Source organism: Camelus bactrianus, chromosome 19, assembly GCF_048773025.1.
Source record: "Camelus bactrianus isolate YW-2024 breed Bactrian camel chromosome 19, ASM4877302v1, whole genome shotgun sequence".
Taxonomy (NCBI): domain Eukaryota; kingdom Metazoa; phylum Chordata; class Mammalia; order Artiodactyla; family Camelidae; genus Camelus; species Camelus bactrianus.
This window is the reverse complement of record NC_133557.1, coordinates 12,558,554-12,586,131: the sequence shown is the minus strand read 5'-3', so window position 1 is coordinate 12,586,131 and position 27,578 is coordinate 12,558,554. Positions and strand designations below refer to the sequence as shown.

The 27,578-nt window shown below is 44.3% G+C and overlaps 2 protein-coding genes across 6 annotated transcripts in view; one reads left to right on the top strand and one right to left on the bottom strand.

Moving 5' to 3' along the window:
• Positions 1-1,764: 1,764 nt before the first annotated feature.
• Positions 1,765-24,262, top strand: GSS (glutathione synthetase). 3 transcript variants are annotated; one of them, XM_010960825.3, is made up of 13 exons: positions 1,765-1,872; positions 4,666-4,800; positions 10,039-10,184; positions 12,408-12,483; positions 12,782-12,921; positions 13,606-13,722; positions 17,154-17,234; positions 17,337-17,414; positions 18,552-18,618; positions 21,216-21,410; positions 21,864-21,945; positions 22,632-22,821; positions 23,702-24,262. In XM_010960825.3, the coding sequence occupies exons 2-13, from the start codon at positions 4,672-4,674 to the stop codon at positions 23,823-23,825; spliced, it is 1,425 nt and encodes a 474-aa protein (XP_010959127.2). In that variant the 5' UTR covers positions 1,765-1,872; positions 4,666-4,671; the 3' UTR covers positions 23,826-24,262. The 3 variants fall into 3 exon arrangements, with proteins under 3 accessions (XP_010959127.2, XP_010959128.2, XP_010959126.2); XM_010960826.3 differs by having other exon boundaries at positions 1,820-1,999; positions 10,086-10,184; XM_010960824.3 differs by having other exon boundaries at positions 1,820-1,999.
• A 535-nt stretch (positions 24,263-24,797) lies between these two features.
• The window catches only part of ACSS2 (acyl-CoA synthetase short chain family member 2), a 44,638-nt gene continuing 41,857 nt past the window's right edge, over positions 24,798-27,578 (bottom strand). For all 3 annotated transcript variants that reach the window (XM_074347189.1, XM_010960827.3, XM_010960828.3), the window contains 4 exons: positions 26,820-26,888; positions 26,324-26,500; positions 25,678-25,752; positions 24,798-25,531 (listed from right to left, as the gene is read on the bottom strand). In XM_074347189.1, coding sequence (XP_074203290.1) covers positions 25,404-25,531; positions 25,678-25,752; positions 26,324-26,500; positions 26,820-26,888 — 449 coding nt within the window. In that variant the 3' untranslated portion in view covers positions 24,798-25,403. The remainder of the gene's footprint in view (positions 25,532-25,677; positions 25,753-26,323; positions 26,501-26,819; positions 26,889-27,578) is intronic.

The window sequence follows — 27,578 nt, the reverse complement described above, 5'->3', positions numbered from 1 at the left end:
ATCTTACCTGCTGCAATGTGAGGGGAGTCAACCAAAAGGCTGCTAAGGTCTGGGATCCTCCCCAAATCTCATCAATAGGCACCTGATACACGTCATTTGACACCCATCTTGGAAGAGGGGAACCTGCACAGAGAACCCTGGGTTATGATTTTTGATTTTTAATTTCAAGCTGCACTAGAAAGTTTCCTTTGTTCCTTGTTAACCCCTTGTTCTTTGTTCCTTGTCAACACTTGTTAACTTCTTTTGTTCCTTGTTAACCCCTTGTTCCTGGCACCTGAGGCCTATTATAGCCTGTTGCTTCAGACTATCCCTTAGGTACAAAAGCAAAGGAGGGACATCACGGAAACACTATTGTAGCAATAACCACACCACCTATCCCTTCCTTCCTCCCAAAAGATTGGAGGGCTCAGTCTGTCCTGTAGATAGAGAACATACACAATTTAAGGAAGTGGAAATATTTTGTTCCCTGGATTGGGCCACTAATTTATAATCAGTTATAATTCTCCCTACTGTCTCTTTAATCTGTCCCCTTCTTTCCATCTCCTCAGACTGTTTTATCACCTCACACCTTAACTCCCTGAGCTCTCTCTTTGGCCTTACAAACAATATGCCACACTGTCACCGGCACCTAACACACTGTGTATCTCCCTTGCTTAAAATCCTTAAACAGCTCCCCATTGCTCATTAGACAAATGCTAAACTTCTTAACCTGGCATCCAAGGCTCCCTTTCCAAAACTGAGCTTCTAAAACCCTGCTCCAAGCCCCAGGCCTTCCTCAGTATCTACACCAAACTCCTCATTGTCTCTCTAACAAGACTAGCCACATTCAGAGTTATTTGCCTTTGCTGTTTCTGTTCCTCCTACTTGGTGCTGTCCCCATTCCTGCCTCTCACCTGCTTACACATTCCTACTCATCTTTCAAGACCCCCCCAAAGCCTTCCCCAATTCTCCAGAAAAAGTTTACCTGTCAACCTTGTTAATCACATATGAAAGCAGGGGCTCTGTCTTATTCATGGTTAATTACCCACAGCTTTGACTGATAATTTCAATTTAATTGAACTAAAATTCTTATCAGGTGCTTCAAACTGATAAGACTCCTATCACAACTCAGAAAGAAGGAACTGTTCAAGGGATGAGGTGGGGGTGGGGATTAAAAAAAATCTGCATTTTTAAAAAACTGCCCCAGAGCCTGATCAAAGTGACATTGGACATTTTCAGAAAATACTGGGTCACCCTCAAACGTTCCTAACTTAAAAGCTGCTAGAAAAATGAAAACGCTTTCCTTTCGCTTTTAAGGCTTTTCTTGCAGCTGCCCCAGGTTTAGAGAAATCAGGTGTTCCTTTCTGGGACCCAGCTGGGTTAAAAACAGATGCCTAGGTTGCAACACTGGCTTAGCCTTTAACGTGCTATGGACCCCTGCGTTGGTCTCTGCCCCTCTCTGGGGCTCTATTACCACACCTACCACCTCCAACTGATTGTCCCCAAAGTAGTGACTGTCCCTTTCTAGGTGTCGGTTTCCCTGTCTTGCATCGAACGTCACCAGCTCTGACGCCCAACGAGCTATGCAAACCCCTAGCTCCCCGCTGACCCAACATGACTCCCCCCCACTGCTTCCCAAAGTCCTGTCCGCCTCCGTCCAGCCCGCCTCGGTCCAGCCGATGGACCTCTAGTACTAAGGCTGCCCTCACACAAACTGCCCCTTCCCAGCCACCGTCCATCTCCACAGAGAGCGGGCTCCTCCCCGCCCTGCTCTTTGAGGCCGCGCAGGGGCGGTCCGCGCAAGCGCGTTGGGTCCCATTGAAGCCCCGCCCCCTAGAGCTCGGGTAGAGGCGTGAGGGGCCTGAGCACCGTGCGCGGCGCGACGACGAACGAGTAGGTTGGGGCGCCGGCAACGGCGGCCGGCAAGGGTCATGCTTCTTCGGGAGGAAGGACGTGAGGGAGGGGTCTGGTCAGTGATTGGAACCCCGGAGACCAGGAGGTGTTGCAGCTTATATCTATGGTAGGGACCTAGAAACTGGTGTTCAGTGAGGGGGCTGGGCTGGTGCTTCTTGATTGCAGATTTCCCAGATTTCCTGACTCCAGATCAGGCCGGTGTCGGGGACTTGGTGCCGGTGAGACTAGAACCGGAGTTTAAAACAAACAAAAACAAAACCACAAAAAAAAAAAAAAGAAACCCAAAAAACAAACAAACAAAAAAACCCGGGAGCTATTAGAACCAAACTTTGTCGCAGGTGGGAGTGTGCGGGGCGGTGAAGTGGGGCAGGCCTGGGCAGGAGACTGTGTCGTTTGTTGCCCGGGTCCTCACGCAGGCATTGGCCTCGCCCTCGACTTAAAGTCCGACCCGGTTTTCTAGTAGGCATTTTAAGGCTCTTGGTGATCTGGCCCCAGTCTGTCATTCATTCACCACTGTTTGAATTAACACTCATTGAATGTAATAGTAGGCGCTGGAGCTAGAGAAGTGATCAAGACACACATACTATTATTCCCTATGATACAGGCAAAATTAATGGGCTGTAGAAAGCAGCTCTGGGTGAAGAAGAGGGATGGCTTCTATAACTAAGTGCTGGTCAGAAGTGGTAGGGGTTGTCCCAAAGACAAACAACACCAAGTGCGAGGCCTGGAAGCAGGAGAGAAGCTGGTGTGTCCTGGTCACTGAAAAAGACCTCACTCTGAATCTGTTTGGTGTCCAGGGAAGAGACGGTTGTAGTCGGAACTAGGCTCTTAGTTGGAGGTGGTGGAGAGAAATCAAGGGATTCAGAGTACTGTATATTTGGATAGAATCCATAGGATTTGGGGAGAAAAGGGTATAGGAGAAAAGTATATACAAGGCTTGGGAGCCTGAGTGGAGTTCATCAGGGTAAGAGCAGATCTGTGGGGAGACAACAACACATTCTATTCTGGTTCTATGGAATAGAACCAGTAAGCCATTGGATATTCTCCTTTCAAGGTCAGAAAAGCACTGTGGTGAAGGTATAGATTAGAGTGCCATCAGCAAAACAGAAATAAAGCCACAAGAAGGGTTAAGACTGTAGAATGAGAAAAACAAAGTGCCCAATTCCACTTTTCATAGTTATTTTCTCTGTGTCCTCAAGCAGGGTCCTGCCATTAGATGCCAGTCAGTGTTTACCTAAACTAAACAAAAACCCAGCAGCAGGCAGGGATGTTAGAATCCCAGAGTTGTGAAGAGATGGGGGCTGATGGAGGGTTCCATTGCTCTAATGTCAGAGTCACAGGTTCTAGTCTTGGCTCTGCCACCAGGCTGTTGTGTGACTTCTGACAATTCTTCTACCTGTAATGTGGGTATAGCCAAAAAGCATCTCCCATGTATAGAACTCCAAACACTGCTAAGGAAATGCACACAGATTTTTCTCATTTAATCCACATGATGGCTTTATTTATAAGGAAGTAACTATTATAGATTCGAACCCATGTCTGACTGACCCCAGAGCTTTGTTCTCTACAATGATTGTCCTTATCTGTGTCTCACCTGACAGGGATGTGGTCAGGACTCTCTTGAAATCACATGCTTATTCTTTCAAAACGTGCTGAGGCCAACAAACCTTCATAATTGGTCTAGTACCAGTTCTGTCATGAAGAGTGGGGGATGGAGCTGCCTGTGATGGAGGTTACTTGCCAATCTCCAGCTCTCTTCCTGGGACCACTGAGCTGGGCAGCCATGTTCTGTACCTGAACTCAAATTATTATAGGGCAAAACAGAATTAATGACTGGTGTTTGCAGGTTTTTTATCCAGATCTTCTTAAACCCCTGGGGCCTTCTGCAAAATGAATGAGTGTAAAGCTGTGAGTTGGTATGTCTCTGGCCAGCCAGTTGGACTCCTTCTAGTACACTGGGCACTTGGGTTTCAGTTATTTCTATCCTGTTAATGTGATTTTTCAAAAATATTTTCTGTCTTTTGGTGCTGTGGTGATAGATGTCCATACAAGGAATATAATCATTTCCTGCTAGTGAGTTTGCTTCTGGTTAGTGTGAGAAAGGAGTTCACCTTATCTGCATTTTCTAGTACTCTACAGAGGGCTCCTTTCACCCACTCTCACATAATTTCTTTGAGACCTGTTGACATGGGTTGTTGGAGCTAGAAGGGAAATTAATGATATATTGCAGTGGCTCCCATCACAGGAAAACTTATTAAAAATACAGAGCTTCAATCCTTCCCTCACCTCAGACCTCTTGAATCAAAATCTCTGAGTGGGTCCTAGGAATCTGTACTCTTTTCAAGCTCTCCAGAATATTTAGCCAGGCTTAGAAACCATAGTCTACTTCAGACCCCTCATTTCACAGGGAGTGAATCTGCAGCTCTAGGAGGAGAAAGAACTTGCCCCAAACATATGTAACATTAGTGCCTCTTTCTCCAATGAAAAGCATTTGGGCTAGGAGTCCAGAGACCTGGGTTCAAGTCCAGGTTTTACTAATCATTACCTTGGGCAAGTCGTTTCATCTCTCTGAGCCTCTGCTTCCTTACTGTGAGAATAATGCTGTCATTGTATTAGGACTCAAAAGAGAGAGTAACACTGGAAATGCTTTGTCAAGCTTTCCATTGTGCTCATGGAAGTTGTTCAGAGCTGCCAGCCAGTGTTCATTCCCCTATACCACACTGTCAGTTGCTGGGCCCTGTCACCAAGACCTCCTCTCTCCTTCTGTTGCAGATTGGAATGGCCACCGGCTGGGGGAGCCTCCTGCAGGATGAGCAGCAGCTGGAGGAGCTGGCAAGGCAGGCTGTGGACCGGGCCCTGGCCGAGGGAGTGTTACTGAGGACCTCACAGGAGCCCAGCTCCTCAGAGGTAAGCCCTTGTCCCCTCCTCACAGCACTGACCACGCTGCTTGGATCCTACTGCCTAATTATCTGGCCCCTGCCAAGCCGGAGGCAGCCTCTTTGGATCAGAGACCACATCTCTTTTGCTTTAGTTTTTTCAATAACTAAAATTGATCTCTAGAAGTATGTAAAGTTAAAATTTAAGTCTGGGGCTTGAAATGTAGTTTAGGCAAGTTACTTAACCTCTCTGAGTTACAGTTTCTTCAAATCTAAAAAAGGGATAATAATGGGCCCTACTTCATGGAGTTGGTTAGAGAATTGGAAGGTAATTCATGTGGAGCATCTAGCCCAGTGAACTATTATTTTTTAAGACCTCCTTAACCACACTAATTGGTGTGGTAGTTGGTTTGTGGTATATCCTTCCAGGACATTTATGTACATTTATATACATATATATGTATATAAAGAAATATAGTTGACCCTTGAACAATGTGAGGGTTGGGGCACCAACCCTCTGTGCAGTTGAAAATCTGCATGTAACTTATAGTCCACTTTCCATCTATGTGGTTCCTCTGTATCAGAGGTTCAGCACCTGCAGACTCAACCAACCCTAAACCACGTAGTGTTTACTATTGAAAAAAATCTGTGTATAAGTGGACTCGTGCAGTTCAAACACATGTTGTTCTGAGTCAACTGTATGTAGTTTAAAAAAAAAATTGGATCTTATATATTATTCTGTGATGTGTTTTTGTTTGTTTTACATTTAACAATCTGTCTTAGAACTGTTTCCAACTCCCTCCATTAAGGTCAGCTTCATTCTGATGCATAATATTCCAAGTGTGGATGGGTCACAGTTTAACTTTCCTCTACTGATGGCTATTTAGGTGATTTCTAATGTTTTATGACTGCAAATAGCACAGCAGGAAATATCCACGTACATGCTGTTTGGGTACCTGTATGAGTGTTTCTCTAGGGTTGATACATATAAGTGGAACCGCTTAGTCTGAACCACATCTTTTTAAAAAATCTCATTCTTAAAAAAAAAAAACTTTAGTTTGTGACTAGATAAGACATTTTTATGATTCAAAGTTCAAAGGGTATGAGAGTTTACAGTTTAATCCCCCCTTCCACATTCCCTTGCTACCCAGTTCTCCTGCCCTGAAAGTAACCTTTGTTTTAGCATTCTTGTTTATTCTTTCAGTTAGTTTTTTCATAACAAGAAAATATGTATATATTCCTTTTCCCCACTTTTTACAAAAAGAGACATACTAGACAAGCTCTTCTGTCCATACGTATGTATTATCCATATTAGTGACTAAAAGAGCTGCCACTGTCTTTTGTTTACCAAGCCACATTCTCTTTTGTCTCTGTGTACCTAGAACCTAGTTAAGGGCCTGGTGGGGATTCCAGACTCAATAACTGTTTACTGAGGCACGAGTGAATGAGAATGGCTGTCACCTGAGGTAGGCTGATACTATAGAAGGTCTGCCTCTGGCTTTGGGAATATAATTGCTTGGTTTGTGAACTTCAGATTTTGTGAACTGTTTGTGTGAACCCAGGATGAAATATCTTCCATTCTGAGATTTTATTTCTTCTGTTAATCAACAGGTATTGTATGAAGGTCCAGCACTTGGTCTTTCTGGAGGTTAATGGAGCCTAGAAAAGGCACAGTCCCCAGTGAGATTCCCAGTCCAGAGAAAAAAGACAGAAAGTGTGTGTATGTGTATGTGTGTGTGGGTGGATTTCATTCCACATCTTTACCAGGTGCCTATTCTATGCAGGGCCATTCTAGGCACTCACAAAGGTGAGTCAGCCAGAGGCCTTAGCCTCTGGAGCTCATGGTCTAGTTGGAGAATGCACCGCAAGACAAAATTAAATAATGTCTATTCTATGAGGAAACATAGGCAGCCTGCACACAATGTTGGCTATCATTTTTAGAAACATTTTTAATTGAAGCATAGTTGATTTACAATGTTGTGTTAGTTTCTGGTGTACAGCAGAATGATTCAGTTTCTTATATATATATATATATATATATATATATATATATATATATATATTCTTTTTCATATTTTTCATTATAGATTATTACAAGCTATTGAATATAGTTCCCTGTGCTATACAGTAGGACCTTGCTGTTTATCTATTTTATATATAGTAGTTTGTATCTGCTAATTCCAAACTCCTAATTTATCCTCCTCTTCCCCCTTTGGTAACCATAAGTTTTTTTTTTCTATGTCTGTGAGTCTGTTTCTGTTTTGTAAATAAGTTCATTTGTGTAATTTTTTTAGATTCAACATATAACTGATATCATATATTTGTCTTTCTCTGTCTGACTTACTTCACTTAGTATGATAATCTCTAAGTCCACCCGTGTTGCTGCAAATGACTAGCTATCATTTATTGAGTATCACATGGAAGGTACTATTCTAAACACTTTGGAATCACTGATTCATATAGTCCTTGCCACAGCAGAGATGAGGAAACCAAGGCCCAGAGAAGTTAAGTAACTTGCCAGAGGTTATTTAAATGGTGCTATAATTAGCAGAGCCAGAATTCAAACCCAAGGAGTTTGCCTCCTGAGTCCATGCTCTTGAAATTCCATGCTTTACTGCCTCTCCTGGGATACTGTATAGGACACTTGGAAGAAGGAGGAATTCATTAGTAGTATTTCAACTAGACCTTAAAAGACAAATGGGGGAAAGAAACAGCATAGCAGAGTGCCCCAAAGAAGGAAAAGGCAAAAAATGTTCAAGAGAATGCTGCTGAATGCAGGGCACATAAGTGGGTATAATGGGAAAGAGGCAGGTCAAAGACAGACAGCCAAGAGACTTTGGGTATTGGGCAGAAGAAAAGTATGAACTTTATCCTGTAGATCAGGCTTACAGACCAGCTGTGTGCAGACCAAATAGTTGGCTCTTGCAGTGTTTAGAGATTTAGTTTATTTTTCTTAAATACATGAACAGGGTACAGAATTCAAAAAGGTGTTCAGTATAGAATAAATCTCCTTTCTCCAGTAATTGTTTTCCCTCCCCAGAGGCAAGCATTGTTAGCAATTTTTCACCAGAGTGTCTTTAAAAAGTCAGAGCCAACATTTTTTAAAAGTGAAGTATATAGTTGATTTACAATATTATATTAGTTTCAGATGTACAGCATAGTGATTCAGTATTTTTGCAGATTAAACTCCATTATAGGTTATTACAAGATAATGGGTATAATTCCCTATACTATACAGTATATCCTTGTTGCTTATCTATTTCATATGTAATAGTTTGTATCTGTTAATCCCATACAACTAATTTATCCCTCCCCCATTTGGTAACCACAAGTTTGTTTTCAATATCTGTGAATCTATTTCTGTTTTGCATATACATTCATTTGTATTATTTTTTAGATTCTACATATAAGCAATATCATACAGTATTTGTCTTTCTCTCTCTGACTTATTTCACTAGGCATAATGTCCTCTGGGTCCATCCACGTTGTGGCAAATGGCAGTATTTCATTCTTTTTATGGCTGAGTTATATTCCATTTTTTATATATACATACATATATATTGGGTTGCATGCACTCAGCATATTAAATCACCCCTCACATAATGTGTAATAATTTATTTTCTAACTCTTAAAGGCTTCAAGGTAGAAAAAGCCTTACTCTCACAAATACCCTTCCTTAGTTTTGTCTTGAATTGATCCTGAGGAGGACAATTTGGGAATTATGTACCAAAATTTTAATTGGATTTACCCTAATTACCTGAAATCTCCACTTCTAGAAACTTACAATTTCTGAACCATCTCACACACAAAATACCTAAAATATATATTCTAGGATGTTCACTGAAGCATTGATTTGTAATGGAGGAAAAAAAAGAAACCACCTCAATGTTCATAATAGAAGGTTAGATTCAATAAATTATGGTATATACAAAGATGGACTACTATACAGCCATTAAAATGAGTCCTCTGTTTGAAGGTATATGGAAAAGTCTGAAACATTTATAAAGCAAAGGACAGTACAATGTATATATTATATACTCTGTGTTTTTAAAATGTATGCATACATTACATTAGTCTAGAAGGTTACATGAGACACTAGTATACCATTTGTCTCTGGGGAGAACTGGATCATTGGGAGTGGAAGTAAGATATACTTTTCAGTATGTATCCTGTCTTTTTTGAATTTATATCATGTATTTGCACTACCCATTCAAAATAATAATATTTTAAAAATATATAAATGCCAAGTTCTAACACCATTAACTCGTACTACTGTTTAATGACAAACTGATATTAACTCAGAAGTGAGACTCACGAATGCTTAATATAATATAATATAAGTCACAAAATCATCTTATCAAAACAAATATATGTATGTTCCTGGTATGACTGAAGCCTTATCCTGTGCTCTAGAAATTGACACAACATTGTAAACTGACTATACTTCAATACAAATTTTTTAAAAAGTCATCTTATCATCTCTTACCCAAGTTCTAGTTCAGTTGTTGTTGGAATCTCAGAATGTATTACTCCCTTCTAAAAATAGTATTCTAGATGGATTTCTTGGCTCTGCCAGAGTCCAAAGCACTCAGGATGCAGCTGAACTCCAGGCTTGGCAACCTGGGTCACCATCTCCAAGACTGGGAGGAAACCATTCTTGGCTCCTATTCTGGGGGCCAGAGTTCACTTCTGCTTCAGCCCTACCAGCAGAACTCTCCCTTTCCCCCCAACCAGAAGGCTCGGGGACTGGGCTTGGTTGGATATGAACTGGCTAGGAGTTCTTTATGTGTGTGTGTTTGTGTGGTTGTTGTTTGGTAACCATTGTGGTTCAAATCCCAGTGTCACTTAACAGCTTTATATAATTTTGGACATGTTATTTAACCTATATACAACTCAGTTCCCTTATCTATTTATTAGGTATAAATAATGATAGTATCTTTCTAATACAGTTAAATGATGAAGCCGTATAAAGTATTTAAAACAGTGCTGAGCACACAGTAGGTGCTCAGTAATCTTTTTGGTTTGTTTGTTTGTCTTTGTTTTTGGCCATTTTGCTTCAGTTTTTTTTTTTTTAACGTAAAGAGATAAAATAGAGTCTAGAACTTCTCTTTCCTCCTCCTATTCTCCTTCCTCTTTTCTCAGAGGTAACCATTATTCTGCAGTTTGTGTGTCCTCAATAAATGTAGGCCACACTTTCCGTGGGGTTATGTTTGCAGAAAAACAATCAATTCACAGGTATTCTACCCCTGCTCACTCTCTCCTTGATCAGGTGGTGAGCTATGCCCCATTCACACTCTTCCCCTCACTGGTCCCCAGTGCCCTGCTGGAGCAGGCCTATGCTGTGCAGATGGACTTCAACCTGCTGGTGGATGCCGTCAGCCAGAATGCTGCCTTTCTGGAGCAAACTCTCTCCAGGTGCTGGGCAGTGGGGCATGGGGGGCTGGGAGCTGCTAGAACCAAGGGACTAGAAGGCTAGGGAGCCATGAGGGATTGCCCTGGCAGCTGACTTGGTGGGGTGGGAGACAGGTACTCCCCAGGAGAAACAAAAAGCAGTAGAATAGAAGTCAGAAGATCTGGCTTCTAACCCTGGCTCTACCACTTACTTATACGGCCTCAAGCAAGTCCCTTTCTTTCTGTGGGCCTCAATTTCTCAGGTTGGCATGCCACAGCTTCCCCCTGGGCCTTAATTTCTCATCTGTAAAATGAAAGGTTGGCCTAAATCTAAGGTCCCTTCTAACACTGACATTCTGTGATTCTCTGATCTGTGACCCCCTGCTTTGAAGATTGAAATTTCCATTTGGAATTAGGGAAGGTCAGTCTAGTTTTAGAGAAAACAGAGGGGAGGGGGTGTTACTGGGTTTAAAGTCACATTTCCTATGTCTCTTAAATAGTGGCCCTTTCTTGTCTTCTCAGGCCTCTCATGTCTGGGTGGGATGGGCTGCAGACTGGGCCACACCTAGTTCATAAGCCCCTGAAATGGCTCACTGCATCACCCCTCTCTCTTTCTCCCTTAATCTTTTTTTCTTTTCCCTTGAGGCTCTGGGACAAGGGAAATATCTCTACTCTAGAATAAGTTCTTTATTTTAGAATTAAATTAGAATTAAATACACATATATATGTATTTGTGTATGTGTGTGTATATATATATAGAGAGGAGAGATATATACATGTATACATATATACATGTATGATTAATTTTTCAAAAGAAAACAATTATTTTGTTAAAGACAAAATCTTTAAAAAATGTGCACACTGGTGTGAGGGTGAATATGAGAAGGGATTATAATGGTAAGAAGTTTGGAAATCACTGACTTGGAGGTAAAAACCCAATGAATGATGAATATACAAACCTTTCTACCAGTCTTTCTCAGGATGGGCCCAGCTTTTGTACCTGTAATTCTGGACAGTGGGAAATGAGCAGCATGATTTATGACCTTTACCCTAAAGATGCAGTTATGTGTGAGACCTTCCCTGCAGCCCATCTCTGCAACCCCTGCCTTCCCTACTCCCCGCTCCTCTGAAATACACACAAACCCTAGCTTGTAAGGGAGAAGAGGCCCAGGATTACGTGTGCTAGAACAGCAGCCTAGGTTCTAGGGCTGAAGGGGGAGCACCTCTTCAGAAAAGGGAAAATATGCCTCAACTTCCCTAGAGGCTGAAGCCCTGCTGGGGACTCTCCTCACCAAAGGCTGGGAAACCCCATGAACGAGCTGGTTGGGGAACAGAGGAACTTCAGGGCAGGCCTGAGCTACATGGGTTCAGTGGTTCCCTGTAACAAGGTGAGTCTGGGAGTCAGGCTTGAGCAGGCATGCAGAGACCACTGAATCTTGAGAGGCAGCAGGTTAATTATACCTCATGTCACATCACAGCAGCTCACTCGACCACGATGATGAGCTAGCACAGACATGGTCCCCACATTCATGTGGTTTATAGTCCAGTAGGAGAAACAACACTAATCATCACACAAAATGAAAAATTGCAGCTGCAACCAGTGCTATAAAGGAGAGGTCCACGGTGCAATGAGAGCGCACAGCAGAGGGATCTGACCCAGTCAGGGAAAGCTGCCCTGTGGAAGTTACATCATATGAGGACTGGTTGAATAGGATATTTAGCTTGAGTCAGAAAAATCTTTTGGGGCAGGGTGTAACTTCTGTCTTCTAGTCCCTGAGAGCTGCCATGGAAGAGTTGGAGAAGACTTCTCCTGGGAGGTCCCAGTGTGTAGGGAAAGCTACAGAGAGTTAATATTAGGTCAGCCAGAATGCTTACCAACTATCAGAGCTATTCAAGTACAGAATGGTTATATCAAATGCCATTTTTGAATTCTTCTTGGGACCACACAATATGTTCAATTGTGTACATTTAATATCTCATTTACTCTTCACTACAACTCTATGATATAAACATAATTATATTCCTCTTCATTTTACACAGGTGAAATTATTCTCTGAGGTTGCCCAGTAGTGAGTGGTAGAAATGGGATTTGAACCCAGGTCATCTGGCTCTAGAGCTGGGTTCTCTACAGGGTTGGTGTGGGTGTTTAAGTTTGGATCAGTAGACCCAGAGAGGATTCAGAAATCACTGGAACTCCGTGACCTTTAAGGTCCCATGTAATGCAGAAAATACTGTTTCCTCTTCCAGCACCATCAAAAGGGACAACTTTACTGCTCGTCTCTTTGACATCCACAAGCAAGTCCTGAAAGAGGGCATTGCCCAGGTAACCATTCCCCTCTCCACCTGAGTCTAGGACCTGCCCCTCCCATCTCTCACTTTTTTTTTTTAAACCAGAAGATTTTGGCCCAGTACCTGAACTCATGGGAATCTGCCTCTCATTGGTCATTGGTTTGTACATCAGTGGTCAATCCTGGGATGACCAAAAGAATGATTCCACTGGATTGGGGAGTGTTAGATGGCACCTCTAATCTCTGTAGAGTACATAGTACCTGTATGCCTCTTGGTTAGGCCCTCAGAGTCAGACACTGGGAAATGTCCTCAGCCTTCAGTTTTCTCCACAGACTGTGTTCCTGGGCCTGAATCGCTCAGACTACATGTTCCAGCACAACGCAGATGGTTCCCCAGCTCTGAAACAGATTGAAATCAACACCATCTCTGCCAGCTTTGGGGGCCTAGCCTCCCGGACCCCAGCTGTGCACCGGTGGGTCCCTTGGGCAGCCCCAGGAACACCATTGGGGTGACAGCCTGATGAGCCTACAATCACAGGTGGGGTCAGGGATCTCCAACGCTGACTATGCCTTCCTGAGCTTTGGGTCATGTGTTTCCCCACCATGGCACAGTTTACACTTGTAATTAGGTCTTGGTATGTCAGGGAGAGAAAGGACCTCATGGTTCATCTAGTCTCACCCCCTCATTGTATAAGTTAGTATTCCAGGCAGAAGGAACAGTATCTGTGAGGGTCCTGAGGTAAGAAAGAGCTTTCATGTTTAAAGGCCTGAAAGAAGGTCAGAATCCAAGGCAGAGAGGAACAGGGGCTTCCCATCTGAGGGCTGGGCCCTAGTAGCATCCACTTCTAGTCAACAGTGATGCTCTAGTTTGCTGTGATTCCATATGGTCTACAGCAGGATTCCAGACAGCAGCTGGGGCTCAGGGAAAGGGGTTCCAGTTCACTGGGAGGCTGGTATGGAATGGAAACACAGGGTCTCAGGGTTCCTTTGGGCATATGCACCAGGGGCTAGGCTTAGGCAGCCCAGCACTCCAGCCTACAGGAGCATGATGATAGGATGCTGTTTAGTGCTCAGCTGATTCTCAAAGTGATGTTCCTATAAGTGTCTGTGAGTCACAGGTCCATCCAATTACTAAACAGACATCTCTCTTCCAACAGACATGTTCTCAATGTTCTGAGTAAGACCAGAGAAGCTGCCAAGATCCTCTCCAATAATCCTAGCAAGGGACTGGCCCTGGGAATTGCCAAAGCCTGGGAGCTCTACGGCTCAGCCAAGTAAGGGGGAGAAAAAGTGGTAGCAGAATCCTGCTTTAGATTCAGCATTCTTGGATGCAGCATCTTCTTTGCCTGTCATCATTAGGAAATGAAGGAATTTTTCTTGGAATAGAAGCTTACACTTTGAAGTGCCAAAATCACTTTAATGGAGTTTTGGGCTTCTTAAATAAGAGATGCTGACAATAATTTAGTCTTGTGTTGCTGGCTGAAAGTCATCATTGTGACTATCAGTGATTGCATCTTGATATAATGCAGAGGTGCTGCCTGGATTGTGAGAAGCATGTGAGGCTGTTTGCCTACACTAATGGCCCCAGCTGTTAGGCTTTAAGCTTTTATTCTTTTTCTTTGTAGTTTTTCTGTCTGTTTCCCTACTAACAGCTCTTACTTCTTATTGCTGTCATCATGCTTAAAATATGGAATCCTCCACTCTCATCCCTATATCTCCTTGCTATAGTTTGGGAAATCAAATGATCTGAGTTGTTTATTTGTGTCTAATGAGTGTGAGGGCCTTTTTGATGAGTAAATGCATAAGCTTTGATTTAGAGATTTTGGTATCTGTTTTAACTGTTTAGAGGCTTTTTTTTTTTTTTTTTTTTGCTTCCTTCCTATTTCTCAGCCATGTTTCAGATATGTAAAGATGTTAGGTAAGTGACTTCTGGTAAGTGAGGGGCCACTGTACTACTAACAATTATTGTAATATTAATATAGCATTCATAGTTAACCCTTAATGAGCACTTATTAGTGCCACACTTTGTGCTAAGCATTTCATATACAGGATGTCATTGAATCATTTCAAACACTCTGAGGTAGATACTATTCATGTCTCGCATTTTACAGATGAGGAAACTGAGGTTCAGAGAAGTGAATTGTTCAGGGTCAAGTGGTAAGTTGGTGGTAGAGCCCTGAGTCCACCTCCCCCTAGAACCTGCATTCTTAATCATTTCATTGCCTCCAAGAGACCCTCTCTGGGCTTGTTAAACCTCACTAGGACTCAGAAAACAGATTGAGCATTTAGAAATCATTAGACAAATATTCTGTCAAGTAGAACTCTTGACTAGGTCGTATTTTAAGAGTGAAGCCAGGAGATGGGTCAGCTAGGGAACTGCTGATAGACAAATGCTATGGAGGTTTCTCTAGCCAAGCTGGAGAGAAATAACATGGAGAGAAAAGTTTTATGTGCCCAAAATTAAGCATTGGTAGATAGGAGCTGTAGGGTGCCTGAGTCAGGATTGAATTCCGTCATTTTGAGAGTCAGATAGGTGCTTCTGCTGACCTAAACATGACCTTTGCTAAAGTCCATTCTTTTCCTCTGAATTCAGTTTCCTCACTTGTAAAATAGGGTTAATAGTAATACCTAAAAGGGTGGTAGTGAGAATTAAATGAAATCATGGATTTGAAAAAATCTTTAAAAAATTCGATGAAGGTGATTACATGGTACTTTCAATAATAACAACAATACTACTACTAATAATAGTAATAGTAGCTACCATTTAAGGAGTACTAGTTTTATTTTACAGAATAGCATACTGAGGGCTCAGAGAGGTTGAATAAAACTCGCCCAAAGTCACACAGGTAGTAAGTTTAGAATTCATGTCTATCTACCTCTAAAGCCTGTGTTCTCTCTACTACACTGTTCTGCTTCCAAGAAGAATGATCCCATAATGTAGATTGAAAAACTGAGGCTCAAGCATTTGCAGAACAGATGAATTTTCATCAATTATCTCATACTTTTTTAAAGGATTTTTTAAAATGAATTATGATTTCAATTTAGACATTTATTCAAACTCTTTAAATATAGTGTCTGCGGTTGGAATGAGTAGGGATTAACAAGGGGGATTTTTGATACAAAAGGTTGGGAACTGTGATCTATTTGACACCCTTATCTTATACATGGGGAAACCAGGGCCCAACGAAAGAAGCTGACTTACCCAAGAGCATACCATATGTCACTGGCAAAGCCAGGACTGGGATTCAGGAGTCCTCATTCCCAATCAGCATGCTACTGCTACTTCACCTTCTTTAGCTGACAAATTTCCTAGTCCTGTTCCCAGCAGATTGCTCAGAACTGAAGGTAGGGCAGAACTGAGGTAGAATATGCTTTCTGAGTCTGACTCCGATTATTTGCCAGGGGGCAGGCTGACTTCATTAACCAAGGCTTGCAGTTCTACTTTCACCTACAGCCTCCAGGCTTCCTCCTCCACATCTTCTTGGAGGTAGGCCAGTCTGGGCCAAGTGCCACCTTTCCACCCACGAGCAGAGCAGATCAGGCTGCAGAGTAAAGAGCAAGGTCATTGGCCTTCAGAATACTCTCGGGACAAGATGGCTTGTGAAAGCACCATTTCTAGCTTGTTTCTCAGCTACCCAACTAAGCCAAGACTCAGCTTAATGTCATTTCTGACCTCAAGAGATTTCAAGCAAGCCAGGAGAGGAGGTACACTAGGACCTGTATTTCTGCTAAGTGGAAAGGAGTCAGGCAGAGTGTAGTCCAAAAGGTACAGCTGAGGCAAGGAGAAGCAGAGACAAACAGACAAGAGGCCAAGAACAGAACGTCAGGAATCCACACTTAGAACCATAAGCCAAGTCTGCCCACCCAAGAGTCTCAGCAATAAGCTTCAGGCACAGAGCAGTAGAACTACAGCAAAAATGGAGTTTGGTACTGCTGAACGTTGGTCTTAAGAGAGTCTGGTGGGGAACTAGACCTGTCTTTGACAACTGAAAATAGCTTGCCTGGTAGCCAAACAGACAGTTCTTTGGCATTAGTGTTTCCCTGAGTCCTTGAGCTCTTGCTTCTTAAAGAAACTTGTGGATAAGCAGAGAGGAAGAGACCAGGTAAGCCTCAGTGATCCCATTAATACTGTGGGACCTGCGTATGTCACAGAAATGTTGAGAGGCCCCAGGAGATAATGCCTTATTCATAGCTGGTTTTGTAGGGTTTCTGTAGGATTCCATTGAGCTATTCTAGTGTTTTATGCAAGAATCACACACTCTTTTATTATATGCTTCACAATCTTGTAATAGAGTCCTTAACTCCCAACGCCCAGCATTGTTCTTTTACAAAATATTCTTCAGTACTCTCATCTGTTTATTCTTCCAGCAGATTTTAGAATCATTGTGTTAAATTCCAAGAAAAGGTCCTGTTGGGTTTTTGAGATGGTTTTAAATCTAAATTTTAATTTGCACAGACTATTGACATCGTTGCAATATTTCATCTGTTAGAGAAGGAACAGAGACAGCTCCATTTTTTTTAAGTTTCCTGTTTTCAGGAAATAATGTGTTGTAGCCTCAGGTGTCTATGCCTGAGGCAGTCCTGAGTTGAGAGGACATCTGCTCTTTCAGGGAAGCTGTGTTCTGGTTCTTACTCCGAAAGGGGTGTGGGATGGAGGGAAGACAAGTTCTGTAGCCATCGTGGGCCACCTGTGCTCTTTCCCCAGTGCTCTGGTGCTACTAATTGCTCAAGAGAAGGAAAGGAACATATTTGACCAGCGTGCCATAGAGAATGAGCTACTGGCCAGGTAAGTAAAGGAGGGGAGACCTCCAGATAATGACCCCAGGATTGGAGAGAGCCACTCAGAATAGAGCATCCACTCTTTCTGACTTTTACCCATCTTTCCCAGGAATATCCATGTAATCCGGCGAAGGTTTGAAGATGTCTCTGAAAAGGGGTCTCTAGACCAAGACCGAAGACTGTTTATGTAAGTGTTCACGTAGCATTCCCCAGGGATCCAATAGATGACTGGTTTAGGAAACTCATTCTGCCGTCTGCTTCCCCTAAATGATCCTTTCTTCTGGGAAATATGACATCTTGCTTCCTTCTCTCTGAATTTTAGGGTGAACTCTGAAAATATCCCATCATTCCAGGAAATTTTAGAGAAGGCTCGCCAAGTTCTGCTTCTGAAGGGTTGTATCAGAGCTCCTGTTCTGGACAACCTTAGTTTTCATGTGCTTCAGGGCTCCCAAGTTTTCTTGCCCTTCTTGGCTGGTCTAGTGAGACCTGGGCAGTTGGGCTGGGCAGTCAGGGAGGAAGAGGAGTAGCCAGCTCATCCTCTGACTGGTCTGGGAGTTGCTCTCTGAGGTCTCAGGCAAGACCTCAAGGGGCCTGATTTGTGTTCCAAGCTAGGCCCTGTGAGTCCCTTCAGGGGATACCACAAAGTGACTTTAATATCACATATTGGATAGCATTGTTTACAGCACACATATTTAGACCTGTAAATTTGTGATTCTTAAAATTAAAAACCTCCTGGCATTTCACAGTACCACTTACTATTTTCAAAATGTGTTTTTATCTTAACAAAACAGTCATTAATTTACTTTCTAGATAAACCAATGTCAAATAAATCAAAGAAAAGGGAAAGAAGTTAAAAAAGACAGTCTGTGGCTTAACTAGATTCTTAAATTTGCACCTCCCCACCCTCATCCCACTACCATTTAAAAAAATCTCAGCCTGATTTCAGCTGCTTTAAGCAGTGTAAGTACAAGTGTGTTTGCTAAGTGTGGCAATATAATTCTGCTGCTCAGTAATTTGGAGCCCACTTTTTAAGAGTTTACCTAATTTGATTCTGGTTACTTTCTTTTTTCCCTCTGGCCTTACTAGAATGACTTTAGATCTGGAATATTAGAAGATATTCCCTGCTGCATATCTCCATTTTTTAGTGAAAGCATTGATGACATGGGAATCTACTTTCATGCTTCCAATGAATCCCTGTTGAGGCTACCCCTGTTGACTAACTTCAAAGAAGCCAAAGGCATTTTGATGCACCCAGAAATTGATTGAACCACTGAACACATCAGTTATAATTTAACACAGCGACTTTCTCCACCTTGTGTTCTAGGGACGGCCAGGAAGTTGCTGTGGTTTACTTCCGGGATGGCTACATGCCGAGTCATTACAGTCTACAGGTTGGTATTTTCTGTTAGACCATTCTTTGCCTCGTGGGACCCACCATTGTCCCTCGGAGATTCAACGCATGTATCACAACAACCTGGGTTTTCCCCTAAGCCTTGGCTTCAGTTCTTCCTCAGGGAACTTGCTGCTGGAACTTCCTATCCTTCCACAGATTTTTGCTGCCTCTCACTGTCTATACACAATGCTTCACAATGCTTCAGCCATTCACATTGTTTCTAGGGATATGCTGGTAAATGTTTAATAGTTATCTTTCTGGGGAGGAAAGCCCCTATTTGTAGCATTTTCTGATTTCTATGGCATAACTACTCCTATCATGGCCAATTTCAAAGCTACCCAATTTAACATCTCTGAACGGAGTTCGGAAGAGATGGGTACAGTCAGCCCTTGCTAGCCAGTGCAAACCAGTTCCACACCACTGACTGTTTCCTTCTTGCCAACTCTTTTCTTTTATCTGCTTAATAAAGTTTTTATCACCTGTCTCTTCATGTTAATGACAGTAATGATAATATCACCTTAGCTTGCTATTTTACTATGCAGTTTCAAAATTACATTCCACATCTACTATTTCATTTATTCCTTACAACCACTCTGTGGAGGTATAATTATCCCCATCAGGTAGATGAAGAAATAAGGTTCTGAGAGATGCAAGGGCTTAATCTAAAGTTCCATAGGGAGTTGCCAGGCTTTCTAACTCTCAGTCCAGTGGCATTCCCTGTATATCCTCCTCCTCCCCCTGCCTCTAATCAACAGCATGGGGAGGCTAAGAAGCCCTGCTTTCTGTTGGGAGAAGGTAAAGGAGGAAATAAGAGAAAATACCATGAATAGTAGTCTGGGTGTCATGAACATTTGGCTCTGCCTCTATGTGACCGTGAGCAGGTTCCTGACCCTTTCTGGGCTCAGTTTCTGTAAACTGAGAGAACTACACTAGAAAATTGAGGGAACTCCTTCTAGATCTATAATTCTTTGAATATAGGATTCTCCCTACGTCCCAGCTGTACAGGGAACAGCTCCACAGAGGTGGCAGCTCTATAGAAGATCCTTTCCTCTAGAAAGTGGTTAGTGGTGGCAACTCACTGACTAAAATAGAGAGAAATTGTCTATTGGGAAAATGGATCCAGGTTCCAGGGCAAGGGATTTGGGGGAAGGGGCCAAAGAAAACTTTATTTAGCTGACAAGGAAGGAAATTAGTATGTAAGAAGGAAAACATTTTTAGGGAACTGAGAAACACAGACCAGGTTTAGACATGGAAATAAATCTGCTAGGCTCAGGACTTACTAGGTGATTGTGAGCAAGTCCTTGCTCATCTCTGAGTTTTGCTTTCCCTACTTGTCACATAATGGGGTACTTCTCTGGGTTTATCTCTGATATTCTAGGCACTAGCTTAGTTGTTTAGGTGGCTGGGGTTATTGGTGTAGACCAGGCAGAGGTGCTGCAGGTGGACTGATTCTATCAGAGAAAGGACAGCAGGGGTGAGGGTGGCATGGAGTGGTGAGATTGCTCCTCAGGCTATAGCCTTGATCCTGTTGTGGGCGGTTTGATGTAGTCTGCAGTAAGGACAGACTGTCTCCCTGGTGCCTCAGAATGGAGGCGTGATCCTCTGCTGTTTCCCTGCCTCTCACACCCTAAACTCCTGGCCCACCAGACTATTCATCTTTTGCTACTCACCTGCAGACCTTTGTTCCTATTATTCTGTTAACCTGAATATCTCTTCCCTGTTGTGTCTCACCTGTCATACTCTTATCTGTCCACTCATATGTCACCTCATTAAATAACAATAACATTTATTGAGCACCTACAGAGCTTCAGGCACTGTGTTAGACACTGGGGATACAACAGGAAATGAGACCAGCAGCAAGTGTCTAATCCTTATGGAGCTCACATTTTGGTCAGGGAAATGGTCATCAGAAAGTAAACAAAAGTAGAAAAAATGGTTTTTTTAATAGCTGGGGGAAACTCTGAATGAAACAGGGTGAAAAGGTAGAGAATTATGGGGAAACCCGTATTTAATAGGGTGGTTTGAGAAGCTGACTTTGAGCTGAGACTTTAGGATGAGAAGGATCCAATCACCCATTGGAAAATTCAAAATGAAAAGAATCCCAGGCAGAAGGAATGCAGCAATGCAGAGACCCTGAGGTGGAAATGACACTTGTGTGTTTGAGGATTGACAAACCTGTGTGGCTGGAAGGGGTGGAGGGATGGCATGGAATGAGGTTGAAATGGAGACAAGAGGCAGATCCCACAGGATCTTTATAGGCTGTGCTAAGGAGTTTGGATTTTATCTGTAGTACAGTAGGAAGCTGAGCTCCTAAACAATTGTCCCACCCCTTTCAAACCTCATCAATTTTTTTTACACCCTTTCACCTTTTGTCATTTTCCCCTTTAATTATAGTCATGTGTCATTGTGATAGACTGTGAGTTCCCTGAGGGCAAGAATCCTTCAGATTAGGATGGGCCACACCTGCCTCACAAGGATGTTGCAGTGACCCTGGAAGATGATGAATGTGAGGATACCTGGCACCTGGTGGATGCTTATTAAAGGTCAGCCAAAGTGAAATCAAATAGAATTCCTTCTGGTTTCTTCTCTCTGCAGAACTGGGAAGCACGCCTGCTGCTGGAGAGGTCATGTGCTGTCAAGTGCCCAGACATTGCCACCCAGCTGGCTGGGACTAAGAAGGTGCAACAGGAGCTGAGCAGAGTAGGCATGCTGGAGCACGTGCTCCCTGGCCAGCCTGAGGCGGTGGCCCGCCTCCGTGCCACCTTTGCTGGCCTTTACTCACTGGACATGGTGCGTGGACAGCCCACTTCTCCCACCACAGGCCTCCTGGGTATCAAGGACCCAGAGCCCGATGTGCTGGCACTGGGCTGGACTTGAGTCAGTGATGCTCTGTGAAAACCCCTAGAGCCCTGGGAAGTAGGGCTGGAATCCATCATAAGCTCCCTCAGCAAAGATGGAAATGGGGGTGGTAACCAGCGGGGAGGGCTGAGGCAGAACAAGAATTGAGGACTGTACCAGCTTTTCAGGCCTTCTGCTGCTACAGAGAAAGCTTATTCTCATTGTACTCACTGCTGCAGGGGGTTTGTTGGGGGTCACATCCAGATAGTAGCATCCAGCTTGGAGGAGCTTAAGGCTCTTTCTCCTCCTGCTCTTCCTCAGATGCTGCTCTACACAACAGCAGGACCTCAGCTCCTGCATCTTTGGCCTAAGACTGTTGGTGACTGCTTTCTTGCCTTCTGCCAGGGTGAAGAAGGGGACCAGGCCATCACTGAGGCCATTGCTGCCCCTAGCCGCTTTGTGCTGAAGCCCCAGAGAGAGGGTGGAGGTAGGTGGTTCTCCCTTTGCAGGGCTGCTCAGTGAAAGGGGGCTAACAGACTGTTACCAGTGCTAACTGGTACTTGCTCTTAGCACAGTCCCAGAGTTAGTGATAGGTAATGGAGAGGGAGGAGTTAACTGACTCAGGAATGCCTTTCACCTGATTGGGTGTAGGAAGGTCCAGGAGGAGCAGATTCAGGCAGAAGTGATGAGTTCTGTTTGGACATGTTGAGTTTGTTTTGGGAGCTCATGGGATATCTATCCTATGTCTAGAGCAGCAGGGAGCTCTGAAGATTTGGAAGTTAACAAGTTATAGAATATAGATGGAGCCTTGGAAGAGATCTCCCTGAAAAAAAAATGTATACATAGAGGGGAGAACAAGGGTGGAGGATCAATTCCTTGGGAATACCAGCATTTAAAAGGGGCAGGAGCCAGTTGGGGAGGCTGAGAAGAAATAGCCATAAACAGGTAGGAGTAGAACCAGGGCAAGACGGTGTGGTGGAAGTTGTGTTTGCTTGTGTTGGGGCTCTCCTATTAAGGTGACATTTCCTCCGCTGAAGCCAGGCCTTGTCCTGGCTTCACTGAGCTAGTGTCAGGAACTGAGACCCCTTACTTGTCCATATGGCCCTAGAAGTAGGAGCACAGGGTGGAAAAAGTGAGCAGAGGGTCCAGGATGACTGGTTAGTGGAATTGCAGGTAACAACCTATATGGGGAGGAAATGGTACAGGCCCTGGAGGGGCTGAAGGACAGTGAGGAGAGAGCTTCCTACATCCTGATGGAGAAGATCGAACCTGAACCTTTCGGGAATTGTCTGCTACGATCTGGAAGCCCTGCCCGAGTGGTCCAATGCATCTCAGAGCTGGGAATCTTCGGGGTCTATGTCAGGTAAGCCAGACAACGTGTTTCCTTATCTAGTAACTAAGGCCAAGGACCCAAGATCTGCCCACCTCAGAGGGCTATCAAATGAAGCCCAGAGAAAAAGTGCTTTGCACATGTAAGGGGAATTCCAATTAGTTCCAAGATGGATGAGAAAATAACCCTGGACTAGGAGACCCCAGGGAAGAAAAGGATTTGGGTCCAGCTCCCAGGCCACCTGAGAGTCTGGGGGAAGGTGGGATGGGCCAGTTAGAGATACTCAGTGGCTTTGGAAGGCTGAGTGGCCCCTGGATTTGGATTTGAGCACTGAAGAATCAGGAAGAGAGGAAACTGGGAATTTGTAAGAAACAGTTCCTGGTCCCTCTTACCACTTCCTGCAAAATACTCACTCCAAGGTCAGGGCAAGGAAGGAATACCAGCTCCTACCATGCTCCTACCTGCCCCTCTCTATAATCTTCCCCTCTAACCACTCCACTTGAGGCATCTCTGCCTGCCACTTCCTCCCCAAACCCCATCACCACCGCAGCCATCTTGAGAGAGGTAGAGAAGGAAATTTACAGCTGCAGAACATGAAATGTAAGCCTGGCATCATGCTAAGTGCTTTACCTGCTTTATTTAATCCTCATGACCATCGTGCAAAGTGAGAGGTATTATCCCTATTTTAAATTGAGGAAATTGATATTTAGAAAGGCTGAGTAACTTGCTCAAAGAAACAGAGCTAATAATATCCAATTTAGGTTGCAAACCCAAATCTGATTGCAGAATCCTAGCACTTTCTCAAGTGTAGCCAGTCACCGATGTACTGCTCATCTGGGACCTAGGATGGCCTTGGGTTTGGGGCCTGGGTCCAGGTGATGGAGTTGTATGTCTCCTGCCCCCATTTCTATAGGCAGGGAAAGACACTTGTGATGAACAAGCACGTGGGACATCTACTTCGAACCAAAGCCATCGAGCATGCAGATGGTGGTGTGGCAGCAGGAGTGGCAGTCCTGGACAATCCATACCCTGTGTGAGGGCACAGCCAGGCCTGCCCAGACTTCGTTCAAAAGACCTTCTATTGTTTGTACTTGTCATTCCTCTTCTAGCCCTCCTGAGGGGCTGCCCTCCCCCTACTTTGGGAAGGCTGGTCTCTTCTAGAGGTTTCCAGGGTCTTCATGGAAGGGTGAATGCTGGGTACCTTCCCCCAGCTCTCCCACCTGAGGACCAGAAAAATTGTTTCCATTAGGTGAGATCTAGAAGCCCCTAAATCCTCAGGGTGTGGGTATAGCTGAAAAGCAGCTGATCTGAGGTAAGGGTCCGTAACCCTGCCACCCTCCTGTCAGCCCCTCATCAGCCTTTTCAGCAGGTTCCATTGTCTGACTTGAGATGACTGAGGGGTAGGAGGAAAAGGGTGGATGGGCACACTTTCCCCACCTCTGCCTTAAATAAAACTACTTTGATGATTCTGTGATTCCTTGGTTTGTGCATTTAGGGGTTGGAAAAGGTATAATCAGAGTCTCCCTAGCCCCAGACCCTATGGATAGGACCCTGAAATTCCAATCCTTAGTCACTCACTGATGCTCCCACAGGATCACAGGGAAGAGAGAGGGTTTCTGGCAGGAACCCAGGAGGGAAGGCAACCATAATGGGACATCACAGTTGTATTCTGGCTTCAGTTGCTTTCTTGCTTAGCTCAGGAGCTTGTTAAAGGACCTGTGAGTGAAGCCCTGCCTAGCTCTGCCTAAACCAAAAGTTCTGGAAGGAGAATATTGGGATATTCCTGGGGAATACCTTACCATCCCCCACACAAATCAGAACAGTTAGCAAGTATACAGCCTGTAGGATACCCAAGAGAACAAGTCAGCACCTTCTTGAGGTCACAGGCTTTATTCCTATAGCCACAGGGCTTGAGTAGGACTGGGACAAACAAAACTTCATCTGAGAGTGAGCAAGACTCTGTTCGGGGGAGGGTGGGAATAGAGGACAAGAAAAGCAAGCTCCTCTGGTCCTAGGAACATACCACATTTATTCCTGCAAAGACACAGATGATCTGAAAACCCTCCGGCAACTGAGCCTGACTGCGCAGCCCCTGGAGCAAATTGGCAGACAAGCACTGCCATGTGGCACAAAAGGGAATTCAGACCCACAACAGAAGCAGCAAGTGTTTAAAAAAATAATAATCAATTGTTCCAGGACTCACAAATAGGCATGTCTAAGGGCAAGTGCATGCCCAAGATAAGTCCTGGAGTTTCCTGAGAGAGCTGACATAGGATTACAGAGTTGCTTCCCTGCTTCAGTCTATGCCCTCACTTGCCCACTGAACACTTAACTGGGGACATGACCTTCAGGTCCCTGTTCTGGGCTCCAAGGGCTCTTTGCAGTCTAGGGGCACAGCAACCTGAGGCTGACCTGGGCCCTGTCCCATCTGCCTGGCAGTCACAGGTAGTTGCCTCCACCCAGAGGCAAAGCTGGTCCTTGATCTCAGACAGTTGGTTGAGGGAGGTGGTGTGGGTCAGTACTGGCCCTTGGTACTCCTGGATACGGGCAAGGAGGGTGGGCAAAACTTTAGAAAGCCAAGCAAGGGGAATCCTGGGTAAAGGACAGGGTCTTGTTCACTGGGTGGTCAGGCAGCGGTGGCTGAAGAGCTGGGTGATGACGGATGGGTCAGCCACAGTGGACGTGTCCCCCAGGTCGTGGTCATTCTTGGCTATCTTCCGAAGCACTCGCCTCATGATTTTCCCTGGGAGAACCACAAACTTCTGGTTACCTGGTGACAGCACTGACCCACTCCAGCCCTGCCAAAGGCTTCCATCCACATACTCTGCCACCACTAGGCCTTGGCCAATCCCAATCCCAATCCCAATCCCTTGAGGCTTCTGAACATACCTGAACGGGTTTTAGGCAAGCCAGGTGCATTCTGGATGTAATCCGGTGTGGCAATGGGGCCAATCTTTTCTCTAACTGTAACCAACAAATCATGCATTTTTCCAGTACCCTTAGCCAGGCTTCCAAAAGCCAAGGTAGAGATGGCTTTGTTCCCCACCTATTTTCTCTTCAAGGCCTTGCCCATAATCATTCTGAGGCTTACTTTTTGTCTTTCTTTCTTGTTAACACATTGTCCCTTTACTGTCTCATTTTATATTAATTCACCTTCATGGAACTCAAGCTCTAGAATCTGCCTGCTAGTTGAAATTCCACTTTACTAGCAGAAGTGTGGCCTTGGACAAGTGATTTAACTTCTCTGAGCCTCAATTTCTTCATCTTTAGAATGAGAGTAACAATAGGATCTATTTCATGGGGGTGATTATAGGGATTAAATGGATTAATGCATTTAAAGCATTTAGCCCAGTGGTGGCACAGGGAAAGAATTCTATAGATGTCAGTCATTTTTATCCTAGTGGAGACTGAGTGGGAAGATGCCCTGGGAATCTGTTTGTGGTTTGGGAAGCAGCTCACTACAGCCCCTAACAACCTGCTGTGGTAACTGGGCCGTCAGGACAGACCCAAATCCCTGCCCAGGGAAGCTCCTTACTCTGCTTCTTGAGCTCCTCAGTGAGGGTGGGGCTGAAGGTATGCCCATCACACAGGGTGACAAAGCAGTAGAGGCATTCGCCCTTCACAGGATGAGGATGGCTAACCACAGCTGCTTCTGCGACAGCCTCATGTTCCACAAGTGCTGACTCCACCTCTGCCGTGCTTAGCAGGTGTCCTTGTCAAGGGGAAGGAAGTGCCATGAGAGAGATCCCAGCCCCTGCTCTATCTGTCCCAACAGGGTAGTCCTGGTCTGGTCAAGTGGGGAAGGCCTTTCATTCATTCCTCATAAGACATACTTCAGTTGTCCCACCATCCCAGTTCCCCTCCTCCAGGTATGTTCCATGTACTCTTCTTCCAAAACCTGGGTCCAGAACCGAATGCTGCACTCCAGGCATGGTCTGGCCAAAGGATATCCTGGCTCCCTCAGAAAGTTTTGGCTGGGATTGCTGGGAGAACAGGGCTAGTGAGAAGGGAAAATAGTCCCTGGCCCTCACCAGATACATTCAGCATGTCATCAATCCTGCCAGTGATCCAGTAATAACCATCCTGGTCCCGCCGGCAGCCTGGGAGGAGAAGAAATGCATGACATAATAAATACCCCACAGTAGGATACAGGATCCACACTACCAAACTGCCAAGCCCACTGCAACAGCCTCCTAACAAGTCTTACTGCTTCTACTCTTGCCTGCTCTGGTAGTCAGGCTCTAAGATGGCCACCCTGATGCCGACCTCCTGGTATTCATACCCCTGTGTAGTCCTCTTTCTCATTGTAGAAGGGTTCTTCTGTGCAATGAATAAAATTTGGCAGAAATGATAGAAAGTCATTTCTGAGATTAGATTATAAAAGACGCTGTGGCTTCTGTCTTGGTTGCATTCTCTCAGATTATTTGCTCTGGGGGAAGCCAGCTGCCATGCTACGAGTAGCCCCTGTAAAGAGGTCCATGTGGCAAGGAATTCAGGGTTCCTGCCAACAGCCACATGAGTGAGCTTGGAAGTGGGTCCTCCAGGCTCAAACCTTCAGATAAATGCAACCCTGACTATACAGCTGACTGCAACTCATAAGAAATTCTGAATGAGAACCACCAGTTAAGCCACTCACAGATTCCTGACCCTCAGACACTGTATAAGATAATTTATTTGTTGTTTTAAGCTGCCAGGTTTAGGAGTAATTTGTAAATTCCTAGCATTTCACTGCTTAAAACCCCTAAAGGTCTCCCACTCTCCCACACTGGATAAAATCCAGACTCCTCACC

Coding starts and splice junctions, on each gene's coding strand:
- GSS (XM_010960824.3), top strand. Junction 21,411..21,863: donor GCCTTTACTCACTGGACATG/GTGCGTGGACAG, acceptor GCCTTCTGCCAG/GGTGAAGAAGGGGACCAGGC. Junction 21,946..22,631: donor GCCCCAGAGAGAGGGTGGAG/GTAGGTGGTTCT, acceptor GTGGAATTGCAG/GTAACAACCTATATGGGGAG.